Source organism: Hemiscyllium ocellatum, chromosome 35, assembly GCF_020745735.1.
Source record: "Hemiscyllium ocellatum isolate sHemOce1 chromosome 35, sHemOce1.pat.X.cur, whole genome shotgun sequence".
Taxonomy (NCBI): domain Eukaryota; kingdom Metazoa; phylum Chordata; class Chondrichthyes; order Orectolobiformes; family Hemiscylliidae; genus Hemiscyllium; species Hemiscyllium ocellatum.
The window spans coordinates 19,848,322-19,872,516 of NC_083435.1; the positions used below are offsets into that span (position 1 = coordinate 19,848,322).

The 24,195-nt window shown below is 42.0% G+C and overlaps 2 protein-coding genes across 5 annotated transcripts in view; one reads left to right on the forward strand and one right to left on the reverse strand.

Moving 5' to 3' along the window:
• The window catches only part of LOC132832449 (RNA-binding protein 4B-like), a 119,874-nt gene that overhangs the window by 19,194 nt on the left and 76,485 nt on the right, over positions 1-24,195 (reverse strand). Inside the window, exon 6 of one of the 4 annotated variants that reach the window (XM_060850455.1) lies at positions 23,207-23,287. The exons of the other annotated variants lie outside the window; for them this stretch is intronic. Within the exon in view, the coding sequence (XP_060706438.1) occupies position 23,287 (1 nt within the window). The 3' untranslated portion in view covers positions 23,207-23,286. Of the gene's footprint in view, positions 1-23,206; positions 23,288-24,195 lie in introns of those variants that run through there. 4 annotated transcript variants of the gene reach the window in all.
• LOC132832451 (SLAM family member 5-like) lies at positions 6,016-23,390 on the forward strand. The gene is made up of 5 exons (XM_060850462.1): positions 6,016-6,105; positions 8,569-8,647; positions 8,800-9,138; positions 21,856-22,131; positions 23,111-23,390. The coding sequence occupies exons 2-5, from the start codon at positions 8,572-8,574 to the stop codon at positions 23,254-23,256; spliced, it is 837 nt and encodes a 278-aa protein (XP_060706445.1). The 5' UTR covers positions 6,016-6,105; positions 8,569-8,571; the 3' UTR covers positions 23,257-23,390.

A 24,195-nucleotide genomic window follows, 5' to 3' on the forward strand; every position in this document is an offset into this window, starting at 1 on the left:
TGCCCAATTTTGAGGCTCTGATAGTCATTTATAGACTGTGTGCCGAAGGTTCAAGAACAGCACAAACCACAATGGAGAAAGTGCAAATGGCATGAGAGAGCAGAAAAAATGAGTCTATGACTGGGAGGTGACATGTAAGCGAAGCATCAATTGGTAATGATAAACCATAATCAGTGCTCAGTCTGAGGAAAAGGTGAGTCTTTAATTGGATGCACAGGGAGTAAGTGGGGCATAGGAAGGTCAATGGAGGATGAGTTGAGCTTCAAACAACAGCTTACATTTATATTGCACCTATAAATTAGTAAAATGCATTTACTGCAGCACTAATGAATATAAATGAACATTGAGCTATAAGCAATATTAAGACTAGAAAATCAAAAGCTTGGTCAAGTAGCTAGGCTTTAAGAAGTGTCTTAAAGGAGGAAAGACAGAGAGAAAGGCAAACAATTTAGGCAAGAAATTCCAGGCTTATGGCCTAGGCAATTGAAGCACCAATGATGGCATAACGACTGACAGATTTGTGCAAATGAAAGGAGGTGATGGCCAAGTGGTATTGTTATTATTAAATATAACCCTGAAACCCCAGGTACTATTCACCTAGATTCAAATCCTGCCATGGTAGATGGAGGAATTCAAATTCAATAAAAGTCAAGGATTAAGAATCTAATGATGACCAAGAAACCATTGCTGAAAAGCCCATCTGGTTCATCAATGCCCATTCGGGAAGGAAATCTGTCAGCCTTACCTGTTCTGACTGACATTCCGCTCCAGACCCACAGCAATATAGCTGACTCTCAACTGCCCTCTGGGCAACAAATACAGGCCTGAACAGCAACATTCACATCTCATGAATACATAAAAAAACGATATGATCTCAGCTGACAGCTGGGCAAGTCTGATTTTCCAAAATGGAATCTGGTCTGATGAGATCATTTGTTTTTTTTTCTTGTGGTCATTGTGGTCAATGACTGAAACATAGTCACACAAGGCTGCAAAGTTTCTTTAACAAGAGACGTTTATCATACAAAAGAAGCACATTAAGCTATCTAAATGTAGAATACAGTTTGAAATATCTTAAATTATGCAGCAAAGCAACATCTCTTTCTATTTCTTGACACAAAATCACAGAACTGTTATGGTGTAGTAACACTAGCTGCTCAAATCCAGAGAAACTACCTCTCTTTATCAAATCTTTAAGTTAGCTTAACTGTTTCTCCCCAGATTCTTACTGAATAGTTACTAAAGTTTGAAAATTTCACAGTTTTTAATTGCCTGCAGGTTTTTAATTGTACACTTCTGGTTTGGACGTTTCCCTGAACTATCTTATACATCTTTCTAGGAAGAAAATTATACTTCTCCGAATTGAACTTCTTAAGAAAAAAAAAATCAATCCTCGAGTACTTTTAACCAAAAGCAAATTCATGGCCTTCAATGTTTACACATCTTGCAATAAACTAGCACAGTGCAAATATTTTTCCCATAACATTCCAGTCACTGCCTCTCCAGGTTTTACTGGTTTGGACCACTGTTTTGGAATGACTATCTTCCTTTTAAAATCCTTTATGAAAGTAACAAATATCTTAATGCCGCTATTTCAAAATCAAAACTCTGTAAGTTATGTATACAGTGCAAATACATGGTCAAATTTGTGACTGGTCTGGATCGGCCTCTCACAACAAGAATCCGAGAGGCATGGAATCAGTGGCTATGTGATCGTTTTATTTGGCCAAAAACAATCACATCTGAATTTCAAAAAATTAATTGGAAGAAACTTCTGCTCACACAGTGCTGAATTTTGGACAGACAACCTGACAAGGCAATGGCAGTGGCAGTGAGGTAGAGCTGGATGTCATCAGCATATACGTGAAACACCAATGTTAACAGTACAAGTAGTCCAAGAGCCATAAAATGAGACAAGAATGAATATTTAATTGAAGGAGCGTAATTGCAAATTGGAGATATGGATGGCGGGAAGATGCATATCTATTGTGGCAGGTTATGCAGTAAGTGACTGGTAGAGGGAGAGCCTGGGAAATTTGCCGAGAGGTGAGGGAGGAGCGAAGGAATTCTGGGAAGGTGAGTCTAGCCATTTAAAAGACATACCTCAGACGTCGGGGCTTCCATCTGCCGAGAGGTGCAAGGGAGGAGCAAAAGACTGCTGGGTAGTTTTTAAGTGGGTGAGCTCAGAAGGGAAGGGGGGAAAATAGAAAAGCGCTAGTGGTAGGGGACTCAATAGTTAGATGGATTGACAGGAGATTTTGTGGTCAGGAACAGGACTCCCAGAAGGTATGTTGTTTCTCTGGTGCCAGGGTCCAGGTTGTCACCGATTGGGTTTACAAGATTCTGAAGGCGGAGGGTGAGCAGCCAGAAATCGTGGTACATATTGGCACCAATGATATAGCCAGGAAGGGATTGAGGATCTGAAAAGTGACTACAGACAGTTAGGTTGGAAGCTGAAGAGCAGGACAAGTAGAGTAGTGATCTCAGGGTTGCTACTGGTGCCACAAGATAGTGAGATGAGGAATAGTCAGCAAATGCAGCTTAACCCATGGCTGCGAGGCTGGGGAAGGAGGGAGGGCTTCAGATATCTTGATCATTGGGATACTTTCTGGGGAAGGTGGGACCTGTATGAAGGGTGGGTTGCACCTGAACTGGAGGGGCACAAATGTCCTGGGTGGGAGATTTGTTCATGTGATTCGGGAGGGTTTAAATTAGTTTGGCGGGGCGGTGGGAGTCAGAGCCACATATCTGAGAGGGGGTCGGTTGCAGACGGGAAAGTGACAGGATATATTGAAACAAAGGGATCAGTTAAAGTGTGTCTGTTTTAATGCAAGGAGTGTCCAAAATAAGAGTGATGAACTTAGAGTATGGATCAGTACTTGAGGCTACAATGTTGTGGCCATAACAGAGACGTGGGTTTCACAGGAGCAGGAATGGTAGCTTGAGGTTCCAGGATTTAGAACATTGAGAAAGAACAGGGAGGGTGGAAAAAGAGGAGGGGGTGTGGCATTGTTAATCAGAGGGTGCATCACAGCTACAGAAATGAAGGTTGTTGAGGAAGGTTTGTCGACTGAGTCAGTATGGGTGGAAGTTAGGAACAGCAAGGGAACAGCCACCACATTGGGAGTTTTCTACAGACCATCTAATACCGGTAGAGAGATTGAAGATCTCATAGGTGAGCGGATTCTGGAAAAATGCAAAAGTAGCAGGGTTGTTGTTATGGGTGATTTCAACTTTCCCAATATCGACTGGAACTTCCGATGTGCAGATGGTTTGGATGGAGCTGTTTTTGTCAGGTGTGTTCAGGAGGGTTTGTCTACTCAGTATGTAGACAGACCGATGAGGGGAGAGGCCATTTCGGATTTGGTGCTCTGCAATGATCCAGGACAGGTGTCCAAACTTGTAGTGGGAGAGCATTTTAGTGAAAGTGGTCACAACTGCCTCACATTTAGCATAGCCTTGGAGAGTTACCGAGGGAAGATATTTAATTGGGGAAAAGGAAATTATGATGCTATCAGGCAGAACTTGGGAAGTACAGATTGGGAACAATTGTTCCACAGAAAGGGCACAGCAGACATGTGGAGACTATTTAGGGAGCAGTTGTTGTGAGTGACGCACAAATTTGTTCCTCTGAGACATGTAAGAAAGGGTAAGATTAAGGAACCTTGGATGATGAGAACAGAGGAACTTCTCATCAAAACGAAGAAGGCAGTTTACGTAAGGTGGAGGAAGCAAGGATCTAGCACAGCTTTAGAGGATTACAGGCTAGCTAGGAAGGAGCTCAGAATTAGATTGAGGAGAGCCAGGAGGTGGCACAAAAAAGGCTTGGCAAAAAGGATTAGGAAGAACCCAAAGGCATTTTACTCATATGTGAGGAATAAGAGAATGATTGGGGAGAAGGTAAGGTCGTTCAGGGATAGCATAGGAAACTTGTGTGTGGAGTCTGAGCAGATGGGGAAGCCCTAAATGAGATTTTTGCTTTGGTTTTTACCAAGAAAAGGGAACTTGTTGTAAATGAAAACTTAGATGAGCTGGGATACAGTCTTGACCAGATTAAAATTGATGAAGTTGATGTGCTAGAAATTTTGGAAAACATTAAGATTGATAAGTCTCCAGGGCCAGACCAGATTTATCCAGGAAGCGAGAAAGGAGGTTGCTAAACCGCTGGCGAGAATATTTGCCTCCTCACTCTCCACAGGAGTCGTACTAGAGGATTGGAAGGAGGTGAATGTTGTTCCTCTTTTCAAGAAGGGTAATAGGGAAATCCCTGGCAATTACAGACCAGTCAATCTTACGTCTGTGGTCAGCAAAGGTTTGGAAAAAACTTTGAAGGATAGGATTTATGACTATTTGGCAAAGCATAGTGTGATTAAAGGCAGTCAACATGGCTTTGTGAGGGCCTCACAAATCTTATTGAGTTTTTTGAGGAGGTGTCAAGACAGATCGATGATGGTTGAGCAGTGGATGTGGTGTCCATGGACTTCAGCAAGGCATTTGATATGGTTCCCCATGGTAGGCTCATTCATAAAGTCAGGAAGTATGGGATACAGGGAGTTTTGGCTATCTGGATTCAGAATTGGCTGACTGACGGAAGGCAGAGAGTGGTTGTAGATGGGAAGTATTCTGCCTGGAGGTCAGTATTTAGTGGGGTCCCGCAGGGCTTTGTTCTTCAGCCTCTGCTCTTTGTAGTTTTTATAAATGACTTGGATTGGGAGGTTGAGGGGTGGGTCAGTAAATTTGCAGATGACACTAAGGTTGGAGGTGTTGTCGATAGTATAGAGGGATACTGTAGGCTGCAGCACGACATGGACAAGATGCAGAGCTGGGATGAGAAATGGCAGATGGGGTTCAACCTGAATAAATGCGAAGTGATGCATTTTGGAAGGTCAAACCCAAATGCTGAATATAGAATTAAAGACAGAATTCTTGGCAGCATGGAGGAACAGAGGGATCTGGGTGTGCAAGTACATAGATCCCTCAAAGTTGCCACCCAAGTGGTTGTTAAGAAAGCATATGGTGCTTTGGCTTTCACTAACAGGGGTATCACGTTTAAGAGCCGCGAGGTTTTGCTGCAGTTCTACAAGTCGCTGGTGAGACCACACTTGGAATATTGTGTCCAGTTCTGCTTGCCCTACTATAGGCACGATACAGAGGCTTTGGGGAGGGTGCAAAGAAGGTTCACCAGGATGCTGCTTGGACTCAAGGGCTTGACTGATGAAGAAAGGTTGAATAAGCTTGGACTTTTCTCTCCGGAGAGAAGGAGGAAGAGAGGAGACCTGATCGAGGTGTGCAAAAAAATGAGAGGAATAGATAGAATCAATAGCTGGAGACTTTTCCCCAGGGCAGGATTTACTGGTATGCGAAGTCATAGTTTCAAGATATTAGGAGGAAGGATAAAGGAGACGTCAGAGGTAGGTTCTTTACACAGAGAATTGTGAATGGAATGCGTTGCCAGCTGTGGTGGTGGGAGCAGAGTCACTGGAGATATTTAAGTGACTGCTGGACATGGACATGGACATGGATAGCAGTGAGTTGAGACAGCCAACCTTCTATCCATGCCAGGACATTACCTCCAACACCATAGGCCCTTAAATTACTCAGCTGTCCCTTGTGTGGCACCTTGTGAAAGACCTTCTTGAAATCCAGATAGATACCATCCTTTGGCTCTCCACCACCCACAGGAACTGGAGAATACAACAATATATCTCTCTCTGCGACCAGGTAATCAATGGAGCAAAAGCAAACTGATGCTACATGGACTCACATTTCTGGGACTACATGGAAGAGACTATCTAAATATGAGTGATTATGGAAGTGTGAAAATAGTTCCATGGAACGACACTGACAGTTAATAATAGATACTGCCGGTTCCTGACAATTACTAGCAGCTTGCATGTGATTTCCTGTTCTTAGCTGCGCAAAATGACCAGATACAACGTACTGATCTGCTGCTGTTCAGTGGATTATATAGTTACCAAGTGCACTGTGACAAACACCATCCGGATATGCAGTTAAACCAGATCAACACACAAACATTGTGGAATTAGATTAGATGTTTTTGACTGTTATTCACAAGAGGACTTGTTTTGGATTTAAAGTCAATAGGTAAGATCAATGGCACTTTCTCTGTTTCAATTATTTGAGAAGAATACTTCCTTTTTAAGGTCAAGTTGTTTCTGTCACTGATGAATAGTGGCATAGGGCTGAGATTAATCAAATTCACTGGGAAGGTAACTGATCTGGGAATATGCTGGATATTCTTTAATCAACATGTTTAGATATATTGTGGCACACCTCTAGAGCAGGTTGGACTTGAACCCAGGCCTCATGGTTCAAAGGTAGGCTCACTACCCCGTGCCACAAGAGCTACTGGATGTATGTGAAATATTCATGATCACAATGGGTGAGTTAGTTTCCCATTAACTTTAGCAGAAATAGTAATCAGGTAGAGTATAAGAACAATGCTGTGAGGTACTGGTGGCGCCAGTGATAGGGTCCCTGCTTCTGCGGCAGTGGATTCATGTTCAAACCAACAAGTGCAGAGGTGTACCCTACTATATGTGAACAGAATGATTCAGGATCCTTGTAACCAGTGCCAATATCCATGCCTCTGATCAGGAGGTCTGGATCCAATTTCCACCTGCTCCAGAGGAATGTCTTAATTTCTGAACAGATTGCTTACTACAGCTAAAATACTGTTGCAAAAAGGAAATCAATGTTGCACTGATTCTGTCTAAGCCCGATCTGTCGATTTTCCCACACCTGGGCTTCATACGAACAGTGATTCACTGACTATGAAATACCACCTTATCTAATATTACTGTTAATGCAGCAGTTTGCTAAAGCAGGTCAGTCAATAATGCATACACCAATGAAATCCTATCGGCTAACATTTATTAAAGAGCAATGAAATGCGTTTCCCTGATGAGGGATGATGACAATGATTTAGAATTCCCAGGGCAGGTTAGCAACACGTCCTATATTATGAGGATTGGCATTGGACAGAAAATCCTGAGGGTCAGCCATATTAGCTTCTGATTGATGTTCCCAAACATAACCTGTTGCAATTTTAAAATCAGCTGAGCCACAATTTATACAAATGATTTGGACATGAACATAGGAGGTATCATTAGTAAGTTTGCAGATGATACGAAAATTGGAGGTGTGGTGGATAGTGAATAAGGTTACCTCAGATTACAACAGGATCTTGAGCCAATGGTCTGAGGGGTGGCAGATGGAATTTAATTTAGATAAATGCAAGGTGTTGAATTTTGGGAAAGCAAGTCTTAGCAGGACTTATAAACTTAATGGTAAGGTCCTAGGAAGTGTTGCTGAACAAAGAGACCTTGGATTCATAGATTTAGATTACTTACAATGTGGAAACAGGCCCTTCAGCCTAACAAGTCCACACCAACCTGCCAAAGTGCAACCCACCCATACCCCTACATTTACCTCTCACCTAAGACTACGGACAATTTAGCATGACCAATTTACCTGACCCGCACATCTTTGGACTGTGGGAGGAAACTGGAGCACCCGCAGGAAACCCATGCAGACACGGGGAGAACGTGCATACTCCACACAGTCAGTTGCCTGAGGCGGGAATTGAACCCGGGTCTCTGGTGGTGTTAGGCAGCAGTGCTAACCACTGTACCACTGTGCCACCCATAACCACTGTGCCACTGTGCTGCCCATAGCTCCTTGAAAGTAGAGTCACAGGTAGATAGGATAGTGAAAAAGGCGTTTGGTAGTTCCTTTACTAGTGAGAGCATTGAGTACAGGAGTTGGAAGGTCAAGCTGCTGCTGTACAGGATGTTGGTTTGGCCACTTTTGGAATATTGCATGCAATTCTAGTGTCCCTCCTATCAGAAGGATGTTGTGAAGCTTGGAAGGGCTCAGAAAAGATTTACAAGGATGTTGCCAGGGTTGGAAGATTAGAGCTACAGGAAGAAGCTGAATAAGCTGGGGCTGTTTTCCCTGGAGCATCAGAGGCTGAGGGGAGACCTTATAGAGATTTATGAAATCATGAGGGGCATGGATAAGGTAAATAGACAAGATCTTTTCCCTGGGGTGTGGGAGTCCAGAACTCGAGGGCATAGGTTTAGAGTGAAAGGGGAAAGATATAAAAGGAACCTAAGGGGCAACTTTTTCATGAAGAGGGTAGTGCGTGTATGGAATGAGCTGTCAGAGAAAGTGGTGGAGACTGGTACAATTACAACATTTAAAAGGCATCTGGTTTATGTATATGAGTAGGAAGGGTTTAGAGGGATATGGGCCAATTGCTGGCAAATGGGACTAGATGAGGTTGGGATGGCTGGTCAGCATGGACGACTTGGACCGAAGGGTCGGTTTTTGTGCTGTACATTTCTATGAGTCTAATTAACAGGAAGTCCTCAACACAGGCTCCACCACATTAATCTGTACTGATAAGCAAATCTGCAACCAAAGGATTTATATTAAATGCTTTCTATCACATTAAATGTAACTGAAGTCTTAATGGAGGAGTCTTTGGTTCTTCAATCTCTTCTTCTAATCTCTTAATAATGAGGTAATACTCTTCGTTCCTAGAATATGTTTCTACTCTACACACATTTTTTCAAGGAACAGTGCATCTGGTTAACGTTGTTCCTGTTCATCAAGTACCCAGGTAAGCGAATGACTGCTTAAAATCAAAAGTGAAACAGTATTTTAATTTTGAATGCTGCATCCTTTATTTGTAATGAGTTGTCAGTATGGGAGAAGTATGGATATTGATACTGTCCCAGAACTGTACCAACATTTTGGTTAATTCTGTTGCAGGTCTGGTACAGACTGATGGGAATTTAGGGTCTTCACACCTACTGAATGGAAGCCTAGGGCAGTCATTTGCTTTACCAGCACGTATTCCATGGCCAGACCCGCTGATACTTACTTGGGACTTCAGAAGTTCATCCACTGGGAGAAAAATTCAAATCTGTAACAAAGCCCGAAACCATCCAGCAGAATGTAGCAATGACTTTAGAGAGAGGTTCCGATTAAATCTCACCGACTACAGTCTGGAAATAGAGACTCTGAAGAAAAGTGACCAAGGCTGGTATGAAGTTAATGCAAGATTAGGACAGGAAATCCATGTAGAACTGATGGAATTGCGGGTTTATGGTAATCCCTTGTTCAGTTACAAGATTTTTTTTAACCTTGTGTTAGATCACTGCACTTTTGCAGAAATTCTGAGGAAACATTAGTTTCAGAAAACAGGAAAGTTAGTGAGGAAACACTGGGAATGAAAATAAAGTCAATTGAAATAACTTAAATTACCAATTAATAATTAGCTGTTGGGTCTAACTTTTGTAATTTAGTCACAGGTTTGAAGTGTTCAAAAGAAAACATTTACACGGTCTATCTAGAACATAGAAGATTACAGCGCAGTACAGGCCCTTCGGCCCTCGTTGTTGCGCCGATCTGTGAAACCAATCTGTTTGGCAAATTGTCAGATTAATCAATCATGATTCTTTGTAATGTTAACGGTGAGACGAAACAATGATTCCAAATTCTTGTATATTATATAGAAACTCTATTTGCATGACATAAACCTCCAGTCATGACAGCTTGGAACCATGGCAATTACTTTGCAGCCGTATTGCCTAAATACAGCTCATTCAAATCTGGGACATGCTGGTTTGGTATAGTGTTTGCGTAGGTGTTAAAGGTTATAATGAATGAGGTGAAGAACACCAAGAATTCACAGGATATCCTGAGCACTATTCCTCCTTAAACCAGCATCACTTAAATCGGATTAGTTTATCATTTATTCCAGGTGCAGGCTCCAATGATATGCAGATTAGTTTCAGAGTGCCTCCATACTGGGAATCCTCGTCTTCATTTATCTTGAAAGGAATCCTACTATGTGTTCAAGCTGGAGGACATTTAATTGATTGTCTCATTTTCAAAAGCCTATCCACCTTCCATAATTGGACTGCAAGCCAAATATTTGGCTCTGCTCCTTTGATTTCTTAATAATGAGATTAGAGAGTGATTTTAACACCCTGTGACACTGAAACTGTTCGAAAATACAAATTTCCACATGCTTTGAATTTGCAGTCGGGATAGATGAACAGCATGCCTAATATTATAATGCCAGCTGGTGTTATTACTGTGAACACAAATTGCAACCTGAAATCTGTTTTGAAAAGTTTTTGTTTTATTTGAGAAGGTGGTCCTTCACTGAAACACAATGCTGCAGAACTAGGTTTAACAATAAAACAAATTTCAAACAGAGACACAAAAATAAGATAAAATAGAACGAACAAAGCAATTTATTTGGAACACAATTTGAAAAATTTCAAAACACAGTGAAATAAAAATATTCCAAACTTTTTCATGCAGAGGATGGTGTGTGTATGGGTTGAGCTGCCAGAGGAAGTGGTGGTGGCTGATACAATTACAACATTTAAAAGGCATCTGGATTGGTACATGAATAAGAAGGTATAGAGAGATATGTGTTAAAGTGCTGGCAAATGGGACTAGATTAGGTAAGGCTATCTGGTTGGCATGGACAAGGGTCTGTTTCCTTGCTGTACATCTTTGTGACTATCTATCCCAACAGTATCTCTTTACAGTACTCAAACATCAGTGTGTACCCTTCTCTATCACATCTATACGTTTGCCTTAACTATTTCTTTCAATGCCCCATCTTGAAAGCCTGATAGTCTGTATCTTAAGTACTCCCTTAACAAGACTAGGTTAGACCTCCTCAGCCTCAAGTAAAACCTGCCGGCTCCTACCCAAATCCTTCTGGTTTTGAAATTAAAACCCTTCGACTGAAGTAACTTATCTCCTATCTTTTCTGAACTCACTCCTTGCATCAGAAGGACTGTTTCATACATCAGACTTCAATCAGGTTGTCTGCAAATTGAAATATAAAGTTTCCCAAGCTATGGGTCTTCCCCCACAAAAAATAAAAGATCAATCCCTGACCCTTCTAAGTGAAAGCAGGCTAATGCTCTTTAATGTTTATAATGCCCACTCATAAAATTCTCCATAGTGAACCAGATTCTCATGAGCATGTTTTTAAAAAAATAAATGGTTCAATTGACAAATTCATCATTAGAGACTTAACAGCAATCTAGGTTTGTTCAACATATTGTTTCAGTTACATGACATTGATCTTTTGCTATCCTACTGCACAACTACCTGATGAAGGAGCAGTGCTCCGAAAGCTAGTACTTCCAAATAAACTTGTTGGACTATAACCTGGTGTTGTGTGATTTTTAATTCTGATTATAAAGTCTGTGCCTAGGTGCTCTCTTCACTTCATTTCATCTAATGAAGGATCAGCACTCTGAAAGCTACCTCATAAACACAGAGCAAACTCGCATGCTACTTGTTCAAAATCCAAAAACAAAAATAAATGATATTAAAATATGTACACTATTACTGCCTCATGATACTTAAACCACAGATCTACGTGCTTGATCTCTGTTCAGGTGACTGTGATGACCACATTTTCAAGAAAGCAATAAGCTTCTGTAATACTCTGGTCTTACTTCCTTAATGCTGCATCACCATCTCATTTTGTGAGTTTCTACTGTGTGTTGATTGTTCGCACTGGAATGCCTGCATTGCCAACATAAATAAGGAGAAGTTCAAAAGTCACATTACACCAGATTATAGTCCAATAGATTTATTTGAAATCACAAGCTTTCGGAATGCTGACCCTTCATTAGGTGAAGAGAGCACCCAGGCACAGACTTTATAGTCAGAGTTAAAAATCATGCCTCATCAGGTTATAGTCAAACAGGTTTATTTGTAAGTACTAGTTGTCGAGCACTGCTCCTTCATCAGGTAGCTGTGGAGCAGAATCATCAGACAGAATTTATAGCGAAAGATCACAATGTCATGCAACTGCAACAATATATTGAACAAATTTAGATTGTTGTTAAATCTTTCACCTTTTGGAATGGGTTGCAGATTTCGGTTCGCAAATGCGTAAATACCAAAACTTCTTTCAAGTCACATTCTCAAGATAACAAGGTTTTTATCAGAAAAGGTGACATCTCAGCTCAGACAATGCATTAAAGGTATGAGATTGGGGTCTGCTAGTATTCCAATCTTGAGTCAGATTGTTCTATTTCCGAAATAGGAATTCATAAAATGTCACATGGATTGACTGCCAGCAGATTGTGTGCTTTATGAACAAAATGGAGTGTATCTGCAATTACAATTCTTCAAATGCAAATGTACCCCATAGACTTGTGTGTGTGTGTGTGTGTGGGGTGGGGGGGAACGAGAGTGTGAGTGCGTGTATGTGAATATGTGCGTACAAATGTGAGTGTGTGTGTGCATGGGTGTGAGTATGGGGAGTGTATGTTTCTGCGTCTGAGAGAGAGCATGTGTATGAAGCAGTGTGTGAGTACATAAGAGTGTGTGGTGTGAGAAAGAGAGAGAGAGATAGAGAATGTATAGTGTAGTGGGATGACCTGTAGTGTGGCATGAACCCAAGGTCCCAGTTGAGACCATCCTCATGGCTACTGAACTTGGCTATCACCCTCTACTCAACCACTCTGCTTTGTTGCGTACCCCAAAGTTTGCGTTGGAGAATGGTCACCCAAAGATCTGAGGCCAAATGTCCCTGACCACTGAAGTGTTCCCTGACAGGGAGGGAACATCCCTGTCCGCTGATTGTTGTGCAGTGTCTATTCATCTGTTGTCGTAGCATCTACATGGTCTTGCCAATGTACAATGTCTCAGGGCATCTTTGCCTGCAGAATATGAAATAGGCAATGTTGGCCAATTCACACGAGTACCTGCTACATACATGGTAGGTGGCATCCCCATGTGTAATGGCAGTATTCATGTCGACACTCTGACATGTCTTGCAGTGGTTGCCATTACAGGGTTGCATGGTGTTGGGTTGATGTGATTCTGAAGGCTAGACCATTTGCTGCAAATAATGGACTGTTAAGGTTTGCCGGCTGTTTAAAGGCAAGAAGTGGAGGTGTAGGGAAGGTCTGGGCGAGGTATTCATCTTCACTGATAATGTGTTGCAGGCTGCAAAGATCATGGCGTCATTTCTCCGCTTCCAGAAAGCACTGGACAACAAAGGGTACCCTGTCAGTCGCACCCCATGTCTGTCTCCTGAGAAAGCCATTATGGTTTCTCGCTGTGTCACTTGCGAACTGGCGATCGATGAGTTGAGCATTGTACGCTGTTCTTATAAGGGTGTCTTTCAGCATCTTCAGGCATTCATCGCATTTTTTCTCATCTGAACAGATCCTGTGTATGCTTAGGGCTTGTCCATAGGGGCTGGCTGTTTTAATATGTTTAGGGTGGAAGCTAAATGTTAGCTTAATAAAATGTTAGCTAAATGTGGAAGCTAAATTGTGAGGTGACTCCTCGCTAAACAACTACACAGTGATATCAACAAGTTTCATCCCACCATCAGATTACCATTGATTATTCTTTAGCATCTGTCTCATTCTTGGACACATACATCTCCATCAAGAATGGGCACCTCAGAACCTCACTCTACCGCAAACCCACGAATAACCTCACGATGTTGCACTTCTCCAGCGTCCACCTGAAACATATTAAAACAGCCATCGACTAAGGACAAGCCCTACGCATACACAGGATCTGATCAGTTGAGGAGGAAGGTGACAGCCACCTGAAAGTGCTGAATGATGTCCTCATAAGAACATGGTACGATGCTTGATTCATTGATTGCCAGTTCGGATGTGCCACAGTGAGAACTGTAATGACCTCTCCAGGAGAAAGACAAGGGATGCGATCGATAGGATACCCTTCACTGTCCAGAAATTCCCTGGACCGGAGAAACTACACCATGTTCTTCACAGCTTGCCACACATTATCAATGATGATGAGCACCTCTCCAAAACCTTCCTTACGCCTCCAATTCTCACCTTTTAACAATGGTTGAACCGTTAACAGACCATTGTTCACAGCAAACTGCCCAGCCTTCAGGACAGCATTGACCACAACACCATACAACCCTATCAGGGCAACCACTGTAAGATGTGTCAGAGTGTCAACATGGATATCACCATTATACATGGGGACATCACCCAACATACACATGGCAGGTACTTATGTGACTCGGCCAACATTGCCTATCTCATACACTGTGGGCAAGGATGTCCTGAGACATGGTACATTGACAAGGCCAAGCAGACGCTGCAACAACAGATGAATGGACACCAAGCATCAGCAGTTACGGACATTTGACTTTGGATATTCAGATGATCATCTTCCAAGGCGACTTTGGGATATGCAACAACATAGAGTGGCTAAGCTGAAGCCGATAGCCAAGTTTGGTATGATGAGGATGGTCTCATTCGGGACCTTGGGTTCATGTCACACTACAGGTGACCCTACTACACTATATATTCTTACACACATGCACACATACAGACACACTCAATCATACACACGCTTTCTCTCAGCCACCCACACATACACCCCCTGTACTCACATCTATGCATACACCCTCTAACAGCTTGTACTCTGTCACAATCAAGCGCACACTCTACCAAGCATGCACACACGCAAACACTCTCACATGCATTCATGTTCATATGCATACGCTAACATGCACACACACACACACTCTCTCTCTCTCGCTCACTCTCACTCCCTCACACACACGCACGCTCACACACATATAAGTCTATGGGGTGAATTTGCATCTGCAGAATTTGCAGATACACTCTATTTTGTTCAAAAAGTACAAAATCTGCCAGCAGTCAATACGGGCAGTCAATTCATGTGACATTTTATAAATTCCTCATTTGGAAACAGAACCAGTCTGACTCAAGATTGGGATATAGACAGATTCCAACCTCACATCTATAATGAATTGTCTGAGCTAAGATGTCACCTTTATTTATAAAACCTTAAGTTATTTCCATAATGTGACAACTTCTGGAATTTACATATTAATGAACCTAAACCTGAACCCATTCTAAAAAAGACTTAACAGCAGTCTAGGTTTGTTCAATATATTGTTTAAGTTGCGTGACATTGTGATCTTTTGCTATAAATACTGTGTCTTATGATCCTGATCTACAGCTAGCTGATGAAGGAACAGCGCTCTGCAAGCTAGTACTCCCAAATAAGCCTGGACTATAACCTGCTGTTGTGTGATTTTTAACTTTGTCCACCCCAGTCCAACACTGGCACCTCCACATCATTTATCATCAGACAGATCAAAAGATCATACAATTGGTGTGAGTGAAGTGTCGAGAGGCCGAATGATAGGTATCTGCAAGTTATCAAGCTGCAGAGACCTATTACTGGGCATGTTGATACTCAAATCACACCATTTGTATAATCTTTTGATCTCTCTGATGATAAAGTCTGCACTTGGTTGTTCACTTAACCTAATAAAGGGGAAGCCTGTGAGTTCAAATAAGTCTGCTGGGCTATAACCTGGTGTCATGTAACTTTTGATCTTGCCCATCCCAATCCAACACTGGCACCTCTACATTATATCTAAGGAAAGATATGGGGACCAACACTGTTCACAAAATTCTAGTTGTGGTCTGACTAGGGCATTCCATAATTTTAGAAAGACCTTCCCATTTTAAACTCCATTCACTTTGAAAGAAGTATCAACATTTTACAAATACATTGAGGACAAAAGGATAACTAGTGAGAGAATAGGGCCCCTCAACAAGGTGCTTTTGTGTGGAGCCGCAGAAGATGGAGAAGCTACTAAATGAGTATTTTGCATCAGTGTTTACTGTGTAAAAGAATATGAAAGATATAGAATGCAGGGAAATAGATGATGACGTCTTGAAAAATGTCCATATTACAGAGGAGGAAGTGCTGCATATTTTGAAATGCATAAAAGTGGATAAATCCCCAGGACCTGATCAGATGTACCCTAGAACTCTGTGGGAAGCTAGAGAAGTGATTGCTAGGCCTCCTGCTGATGTACTTGTATCATCAATAGTCACAGGTAAGGTGCTGAAAGACTGGAGGTTGATCAGCGTGGTACCATTATTTAAGAAAGGTGGTAAGGATAAGCCAAGGACCTGTGAGCCTAATGTTGGTGATGGGCAGGTTGTGGGAGGGAATCCTGAGGGACAGGATGTACATGTATTTGAACACAGACTGATTAGGGATAGTCAACATGGCTTTGTCTGTGGGAAATCAATTTGACCTTTTTGAAGAAGTAACAAAGAGGATTGATGAGGGCAGATGGGTGGACGTGATCTATATGGACTTCAGTAAGGCATTCAACAAGGTTCCCCATGGGAAACTGGTTACTAAGGTTAGATCTCATGGAATACAGGGATAACTAGCCAGTTGGATGCAGAACTGGCTCAAAGGGAGAAGATTGGAAGCCTGTGACCAGTGGAGTGCCACAAGGATTGGTACTGAGTTCACTACTTTTCACCATTTATATAAATGGTTTGGGTGTGAGCTTAAGAGATATAGTTAGTAAGTTTGTAGATGACATCAAAATTGGAGACGTAGTGGACAGCGAAGAAGGTTACCTCTTTGGGATTACAATGAGATCTTGATCATACGAGCCAATGGACTAAGGAGTGGCAGATGGAGTTTAATTTAGATAAATGCGAAGTGCTTCATTTTGGGAAAGTAAACCTTAGCAGGACTTAAACACTTAATGGTAAGGTCCTAGGGAGAGTTGCTGTACAAAGAGACCTTGGAGTGCAGGTTCATAGCTCCTTGAAAGTAATGTTGCAGGTTTGTTAGGATAGTGCAGAAGGATGTTGTAAAACTTGAAAGGGTTCAGAAAAGATTTACAAGGATGTTGCCAGGGTTGCAGGATTTGAGCTGAAGGGAGGTGTTGAACAGGCTAGGGCTGTTTTCTGTGGAGTGTCGGAGACTGAGGGGTGACCTTATAGAGATTTATAAAATCATGAGGGGCATGGATTGGGTAAATAGACAAGGTCTATTCCCTGAGGTGGTGTAGTCCAGAACTAGAGGGGATAGGTTTAGGGTGGGAAGGGGAAAGATATAAAAGAGACCTAAGGGACACTTTTTCATGCAGAGCGTGGTGCATGTATGGAATGGGCTGCCAGAGGAAGTGGTGGAGGCTAGAACAATTGTAACTTTTAAAAGGCATCTGGATGGGTGTATGAATAGGAAGTGTTTGGAGGGATGTAGGCTGGGTGGCAGGTGGGACTAGATTGGGTTGGGATATCTGGTCAGCATGGACGAGTTGGACCAAAGGGTCTGTTTCTGTGCAGTACATTTCTGTCACCCTATGACTCTATTCAGGTACAGACAGCAAGGTGATAATTGAAGAAGGAAATAGGAGGGTGAAAAGAGTGCATGAGATAGCTTTAGCTGTGAAGATAAGGGTGAATCTAAAGATATTCTTTAAGTATATTAAAAGAGAAAGAATAACTGGAGAGAGAATAGGCCCCCTCAAGGATATGCGTGAAACTGCAGGAGATGGGCGAGATCTTCAATGAATATTTCTCTTTTGTTTACCATGGAGAAAGACATGAAGACTTGGGAAATTGGGGAAGCTAGTGGTGATATCTTGGAGACAGTCCATATCACTGTAGAGGATGTATTGGATGTATTAAAATGTAAGAAGGTGGATAAATCTCGTGGTCCTGACCAGATATATCCAAGAATCCTGCAATAGGCTGGAGAAGAAATTGCAGGGCCCCTGGCTGATATATTTGCATCATCATTAGCCATGGGTTCGATCCTGGAAGACGGCAGGGCAGCGAATGTTGTGCCTTTATTCAAGGATGGTGGCAAAAGAAAGCCTGGAAACAAGAGACCAGTAAACCTAACACCTTTTGGTAGGTAAGAAAATTCTTAGGGAGAAGATATACATGCATTTTGAAACACAGGGTTTGATTATGAGTAGTCAGCATGGCTTTGTGCGTGGGAGATCATGCCTCACTAATATGTTAGAGTTCTTTGAAGTGACCAGGAAGGTTGATGTGGGTAGGGCAGTAGATGTAGTCCATATGGATTTGAATAAGATATCTGATAAGGTTCCACATGGAATGCTGCTCTGGTGGGTTGGTTTGCATGGAATCCAGGGAGAGTTGGCAAATTGAATACACAATTGGCTTGATAGTAGGAAGCAGAAGCTAATAGTGCAAGGATGCTTGTTGGACTGGAGGCCTGTGATTAGTGAACATGTCTCTGGAGTCGGTGTTAGGCCCTTTGCTGTTTGTTATCTATATCAATGATTTGGATGAGAATGTACAACGCATGATTAGTAAGTTTGCAGATGATACTAAAATAGATAATATCATGGACAATGAGGAAGGTTATCTGAAATTGTGGCAGGATCTTGATCAGCTGGGGAAGTGGACCGAGAAGTGGCAGCGCAGTAGCACAGTGGTGAGCACTGTTGCCTCACAGCACCAGAGACCTGGGTTCAATTCCCACCTCGGGCGACTGACTATGTGGAGTTTGCACATTCTCCCTGTGTCTGTGTGGGTTTCCTCTGGGTACTCCGGTTTCCTTCCACATTCCAAAACAAAAATGTGCAGGTTAGGTGAACTGGCCATGCTAAATTGCCCATAGTGTTAGGGGCAGGGGTAAATGTAGGGGAATGGGTCTGGGTGAGTTGGGCTTCAGCGCGTCAGTGTGGACTTTTTGGGCCGAAGGGCCTGTTTCCACACTGTATCTAATTGACATGAGTGAGGTCCTGTATTTTGGAAAGTCAAATCAATATAGGAGTTTCATAGTGAATAGTAGGATCTCAAGGAGCATAGCAGAACAGAGGGACCCTGGAGTTCAGGTACACAGTTCTGGGAAAGTGGATTCAGAGCTAGACAGCACAGTGAAAAAGGCTTTTGGCACATAGGCCTTCATCAGTCAGGGCAATGAGTGTAGAAGTTGTGAAGTTATGTTGCAGTTATCAGCATGTTGGTGAGGGCGCACTTGGAATATCTTGTTTAGTTTTGGTCACCTTGTGAAAGGAAGGATGCCATTAAACCAGAAAGACTGCAGAAGAAATTTACAAGGATATTGCCAGGATGCAAGGGACTGAATTATAGGTAGAGGTTGGATAAGCTAGGACCTTTTCCTTTAGAGCATAGGAGATTAAGGGGGGATCTTATAGAAATGTAACAGATCATGGGAGACATGGATATGGTGAATGCAGTCAGTCTTTTTCCCAGAGTTGGGGAATTGAGGACTAGAGGGCATCAGTTTAAGATTACTTAATTACTTAAAATTACTGCGGATGCTTTGACAAAGGGTTAGTTAGACCCGAAACGTCAGCTCTTTTCTCTCCTTACAGATGCTGCCAGACTTGCTGAGATTTTCCAGCATTTTCTCTTTCTTCGGCATCAGTTTAAGGTTGGGGGAAAGAATAAATTGGAATCTTAAGGGTGATGTTTTTATACAGAGGGTGCTACACATATGGAATGAACTGTCAGAAGAAGCGGTTGAGGTGGGTGCGTTAACAACATTTAAAAGGCATTTGGCCAAGTACATGGAAAGGAAAGGTTTAGAAGGATATGGGCCAAGCACAGGGAAATGGACCAATCTGGGCTGAAAGGCCTGTCTCCATGTTGTAGTACTCGACGATTCTTTTCCATTTGCCTTCCCGATTACTTGCTGAACTTGGATGCTCGCTCTTTTTTAAGTCACTAAGTTCCCCAAATCCCTGTGTGTGTTTTTTCCTTTCAATCATAGTTTGAGGCATTGCTGGATGGCCTGCATTATTGTCCATCCCTAATTGCCTACTTAACTCTTGAGAGGATGGTCACAAGCTACCTTCTTGAACTGCAGCAGTCCATGTGCTGTGGGTTAACCCAAAATGCCATTAAGGAGGGAATTCCAGGATTCTGACCCAGCGATAGTGAAGGAACAGCGATATGTTTCCAAGCCAGAACAGTAAGTGGCTTGTCATGACACTACAGCTTCAAAATGTGCATTTTGTCCTTTTTTTATGAAGAGAGGTTGACACAAATGTGATGAGCAATCTGCTTCAAGCCAATAAAGTAAATAGCTTGTGAGGCCTTGGGTTTTTGTTTAAAGTTGAAACAATAGAAGCAGCCTAAATGGGTCAAGCTCCAATAGAACCAGGATTTAAGCTTAGATTTCAGCAGATTGCTGTGGTCTTTGGGCTGGATGTGGAAGCTGTTTTTCCTTTCTCCGTTACAGCTAAAAGCGTGAGTTCTCTTCCTGCTGTTTGAATTGCATGTGAGACAATCTACTTAACTGACTTTATGTTTTCCAAGACTGTGCTTATGGGATGTTACTATATTGGAAGTTGCTGTTTAGCAATTAAATAATCCATAATTCTGGAATGCCTGGCACTTGCCTTTAAAATAAGAAAAAAATGAGGGTCTAGGCTATTCCTTAAAGTGTTTTGAGGGGTTTGGTCTGATCCACAACATGTTTGTAGGGGAACTTAAAGGTGGTGTTGTTTTCACATATCTACTGCCCTTGTCCTTTAGGTGGAAGTAGTTGTGCATTTGGAAGCTGCTATCTGAAGAACTTTGTGAATTTCTGCACTGTAATTTATAGATACTATAATGGCTGTTACTGAGCATCAGTGGTAGAGGGAGTGGATGCTTGTGAATGATTTTTTTGTGTAGCCATTCTACATTCGAATAATCAGTTCCTGTAATCTTCCTAGCAAAGTACATAACTTTTCATTTTATACATTATATTCCATCCACCATGCTTTTTCCACTCACTTAGCCTTGCCATAGCCCTCTGCAGACTCTTTTTGTCATCCTCACCACTTGCCATCCCACCAAATTTCGTTATCATTTGCAGAGTTGGCAACAGTACATACACTTCTCTCATCAAACTTTTTAGTATACTGTAACTGTGGTGCCAGCACTGATCCATGCAGCACTCCACTAATTGCAGGTTGCCATCCTGAAAATTCCCCATTCATCCTAACTCTGTTTTCTATTGGTTAGCCAATCTTCACTGAAAGCTAATTTACTGTAATGTGAATTTGGAAATATTTATTTATTTAGGAATGGAAAGGACTTTGCAACATTTTATGAGCAAGTTGACAGGTTTTCTTTTTATTTGTTATTCATGTCTGCCATCCAGCATAGTTTCCAGAGATTATGATGTACAAAGTATAATAAAATTGGACGGAGCAGAAGCTTCTTTTCTGTTCAGTGTTGCTATTTACCTTTGTAAGCACTTTGCTTGTTTCTCAGACAGATAACGTGGCACTAGATATTTAAAAATACAGAGGCGGCACGGTGGCACAGTGGTTAGCACTGCTGCCTCACAGCGCCTGAAGACCCGGGTTCAATTCTCGACTCAGGCGACTGACTGTGTGGAGTTTGCACGTTCTCCCCGTGTCTGCGTGGGTTTCCTCGGGGTGCTCCGGTTTCCTCCCACAGTCCAAAGATGTGCGGGTCAGGTGAATTGGCCATGCTAAATTGCCCGTAGTGTTAGGTAAGGGGTAATGTAGGGGTATGGGTGGGGTTCGCTTCGGCGGGTCGGTGTGGACTTGTTGGGCCGAAGGGCCTGTTTCCACACTGTAAGTCTAATCTAATCTAAACAGGTCTTCTGGCATAGATGCAGCATTCCTGCCTCTTGTCCAGGAGTTCTGTGTCATACCACACCTCAGAACTGGATGGACATAGAAGTTATGTCAAAATGTAGTCAAATAAGTTGATTATCAATCTGTAAATACTTCTGATATGCCTACATATGCCAAGGGGAGAGCTGGAGTGTTTCCTGCTCAGCCAGAACTGTATGTTAGTAGAACAGCATCCTTATTTTAAAAGATTCCACACACAGGTGCTTGCCACAAGCAACCGTGCTATTTGTTCTGAGGAGCTATCACACTTATAAATACAATTTTAAAATCTGATCATCCCAAAATGTGAGCTACCTCACCTGTGCTAATAATATTTCATCCATTTACAGAACGAGTCTCACATCCAGCAATACAATGGACAACCAACGTTTCCATTGAGGGAATCTGTAACGTTACTCTGAAGTGCTCAGTGGAGAATGATGGTGACCTGCTCTATGGCTGGCGGCGAGAAGAGATGGTCACAAATGTTAAGTCACAGAGTGTTACCAACAATGGTAGAACACTCAGCGTTTCCTTAACTCTGCAGAATACCAGTACAGTTTACAGCTGCATAGTGAAGAACCCTGTGAGTGAGGAGACTGAAAGTGTGGACCTCATAGTGGCCTGTAAGCTAGCTAATTGAATTTATTAACAGCTAATTGTGATGCTATTCTGATTATTACTAAGTTACACAAATGGTTGTCAAATACAAGCTGAGTTCATAATTTTTGTTGACTGAAAGGGTTACAATCACATGACTTTACAAATTAAAATTGCACAAAATTTAATCAGGAAGGATGGGAAATTTGTCTTGGATAATGTCACATTGCTTGTCCATTACACATAGCACCTGATGTTCTGATTCATTGAAGCTGACAAAACTGATCATTAAAAAGGGAATGTAACAAGACTCCAATTTGATACCTTAAGTCCCCTGTTAATGTTACTCTGTTAAACACTGTTTCATGTTAATATGGTGTGTACTCCCATTAGCTTCAGGAGTTTCATTTTAACGTTGTTTCATGCTGGTCTGATCCAATCATCATCATTTTGAAGTAGCCATGAATCCTGCAAATTGACGCTGCTTCTCCTACCTCTTGCTGACTGTCACACCAGTTGCTCAAAGGAAGGGTTCAGGAAGGGAAGTAGCAACTTTAAGAATTGCGGGGAGAGATCCAGCCAGAGGGGCAAGTGCAGAGGAGGTGGATCAGGGAGTAGCAAAGGCAAGTTGGAGGGTCAGCAGGAAGGGGATAGAGGAGTTGCAGCGACTGAGGTTTGGAAGGTTGGTAACAGAAGGGTTAAGGAGGATGAGCGGTTGAAAGTCAGATGGTATACAAAGAGAGGTTAAGATTAAGGACCAGGAGGGATCGTAAACTGTAGGATCAAAGAAAAGGAAGTAGTACAGTCTATGGTGAACTAACTTTATGAAACAGAGTCAATTGTGACATCTTAGAGGCAGCATTCAAAGTATTTATCAGACATTTTCTTAATGGATACATTACCATTACACCAAACATTGCAACAATATTGTTGTTTAATGATCCTGATCCTACAGTGAGGGACTTCAAGTAAAGAGAAACTTTGTCTCTTTATGTGTCTTTCTAGGCAATGGAAGAGAGAAGGGAGATGCCACTCTGAATTCAATCCATATCCTGGGAATACGAATGGTGATATTTATCGTCGCTGTCATTATCAGTGTTGCTATCACTGGCTTCTGTGTCTGGCATCGAATAACAGTTAAAGGAAACTAAAATACTTTCTAAAGCTTTGTTCAGCAACAATCTAGAGGAAATATAATACAGCAAATAACAGCAAAAATTACAGTAACCTTTGGTTAATATTCAAAGACACTGACAAAAGCTAATTGAATTTATTAACAGCTAATTGCGATGCTATTCTGATTATTAACTAAGTTACACAAATGGTTGTCAATTACAAGCTGAGTTCATAATTTTTGTTTACTGAAAGGGTTGCAATCACATGACTTTACAAATTAAAATTGCACCCAATTAAATCAGGAAGGATGGGAAATTTGTCTTCGATGGTATCGGCAGGGTGGCACTGCTGCTTCACAGTGCCAGAGATCTGGGTTCAATTCCCGCCTCAGGCAACTATCTGTGTGGAGTTTGCACGTTCTCCCTGTGTCTGCGTGGGTTTCCTCCGGGTGCTCCGGTTTCCTCCCACAGTCCAAAAATGTGCAGGTTAGGTGAATTGGCCATGCTAAATTGCCCATAGTGTTAGGTGTAGGGGTAAATATAGGGGAATGGGTCTAAGTGGATTGCTCTTCGGAGGGTAGGTGTGGATTTGTTGAGCCGAAGTTTCCATACTGTAAGCAATCTATTCTACCTCAAACATTGCTTGTCCATCACACATAGCACTTGATGTTCTGATTCATTGAAGCTGACAAAACTGATTATTAAGACGGGAATGTAACAAGACTCCAATTTGATACCTTAAGTCCCCTGTTAATGTTACCCTGTTATACAGTGTTTCATGTTAGTACCTGTCAGTTAATATGGAGTGTAACTCCCGTTAGCTTCAGGACTTTCATTTTAACTTTGTTTCGTGCTGGTCTGATCCAATCATCATCATTTTGAAGCAGCCATGATCCTGAAAATGGAAGCTGCTTCTCCTACCTCTTGCTGATCATCACACCACTTGCTCAAAGCAAGGGTTCAGGATGGGAAGTA

Coding starts and splice junctions, on each gene's coding strand:
- LOC132832451 (XM_060850462.1), top strand. CDS start 8,572: ATGTTTCTACTCTACACACATTTTTTCAAGGAACAGTGCATCTGGTTA. Junction 9,139..21,855: donor GATGGAATTGCGGGTTTATG/GTAATCCCTTGT, acceptor ATCCATTTACAG/AACGAGTCTCACATCCAGCA. Junction 22,132..23,110: donor TGTGGACCTCATAGTGGCCT/GTAAGCTAGCTA, acceptor GTGTCTTTCTAG/GCAATGGAAGAGAGAAGGGA.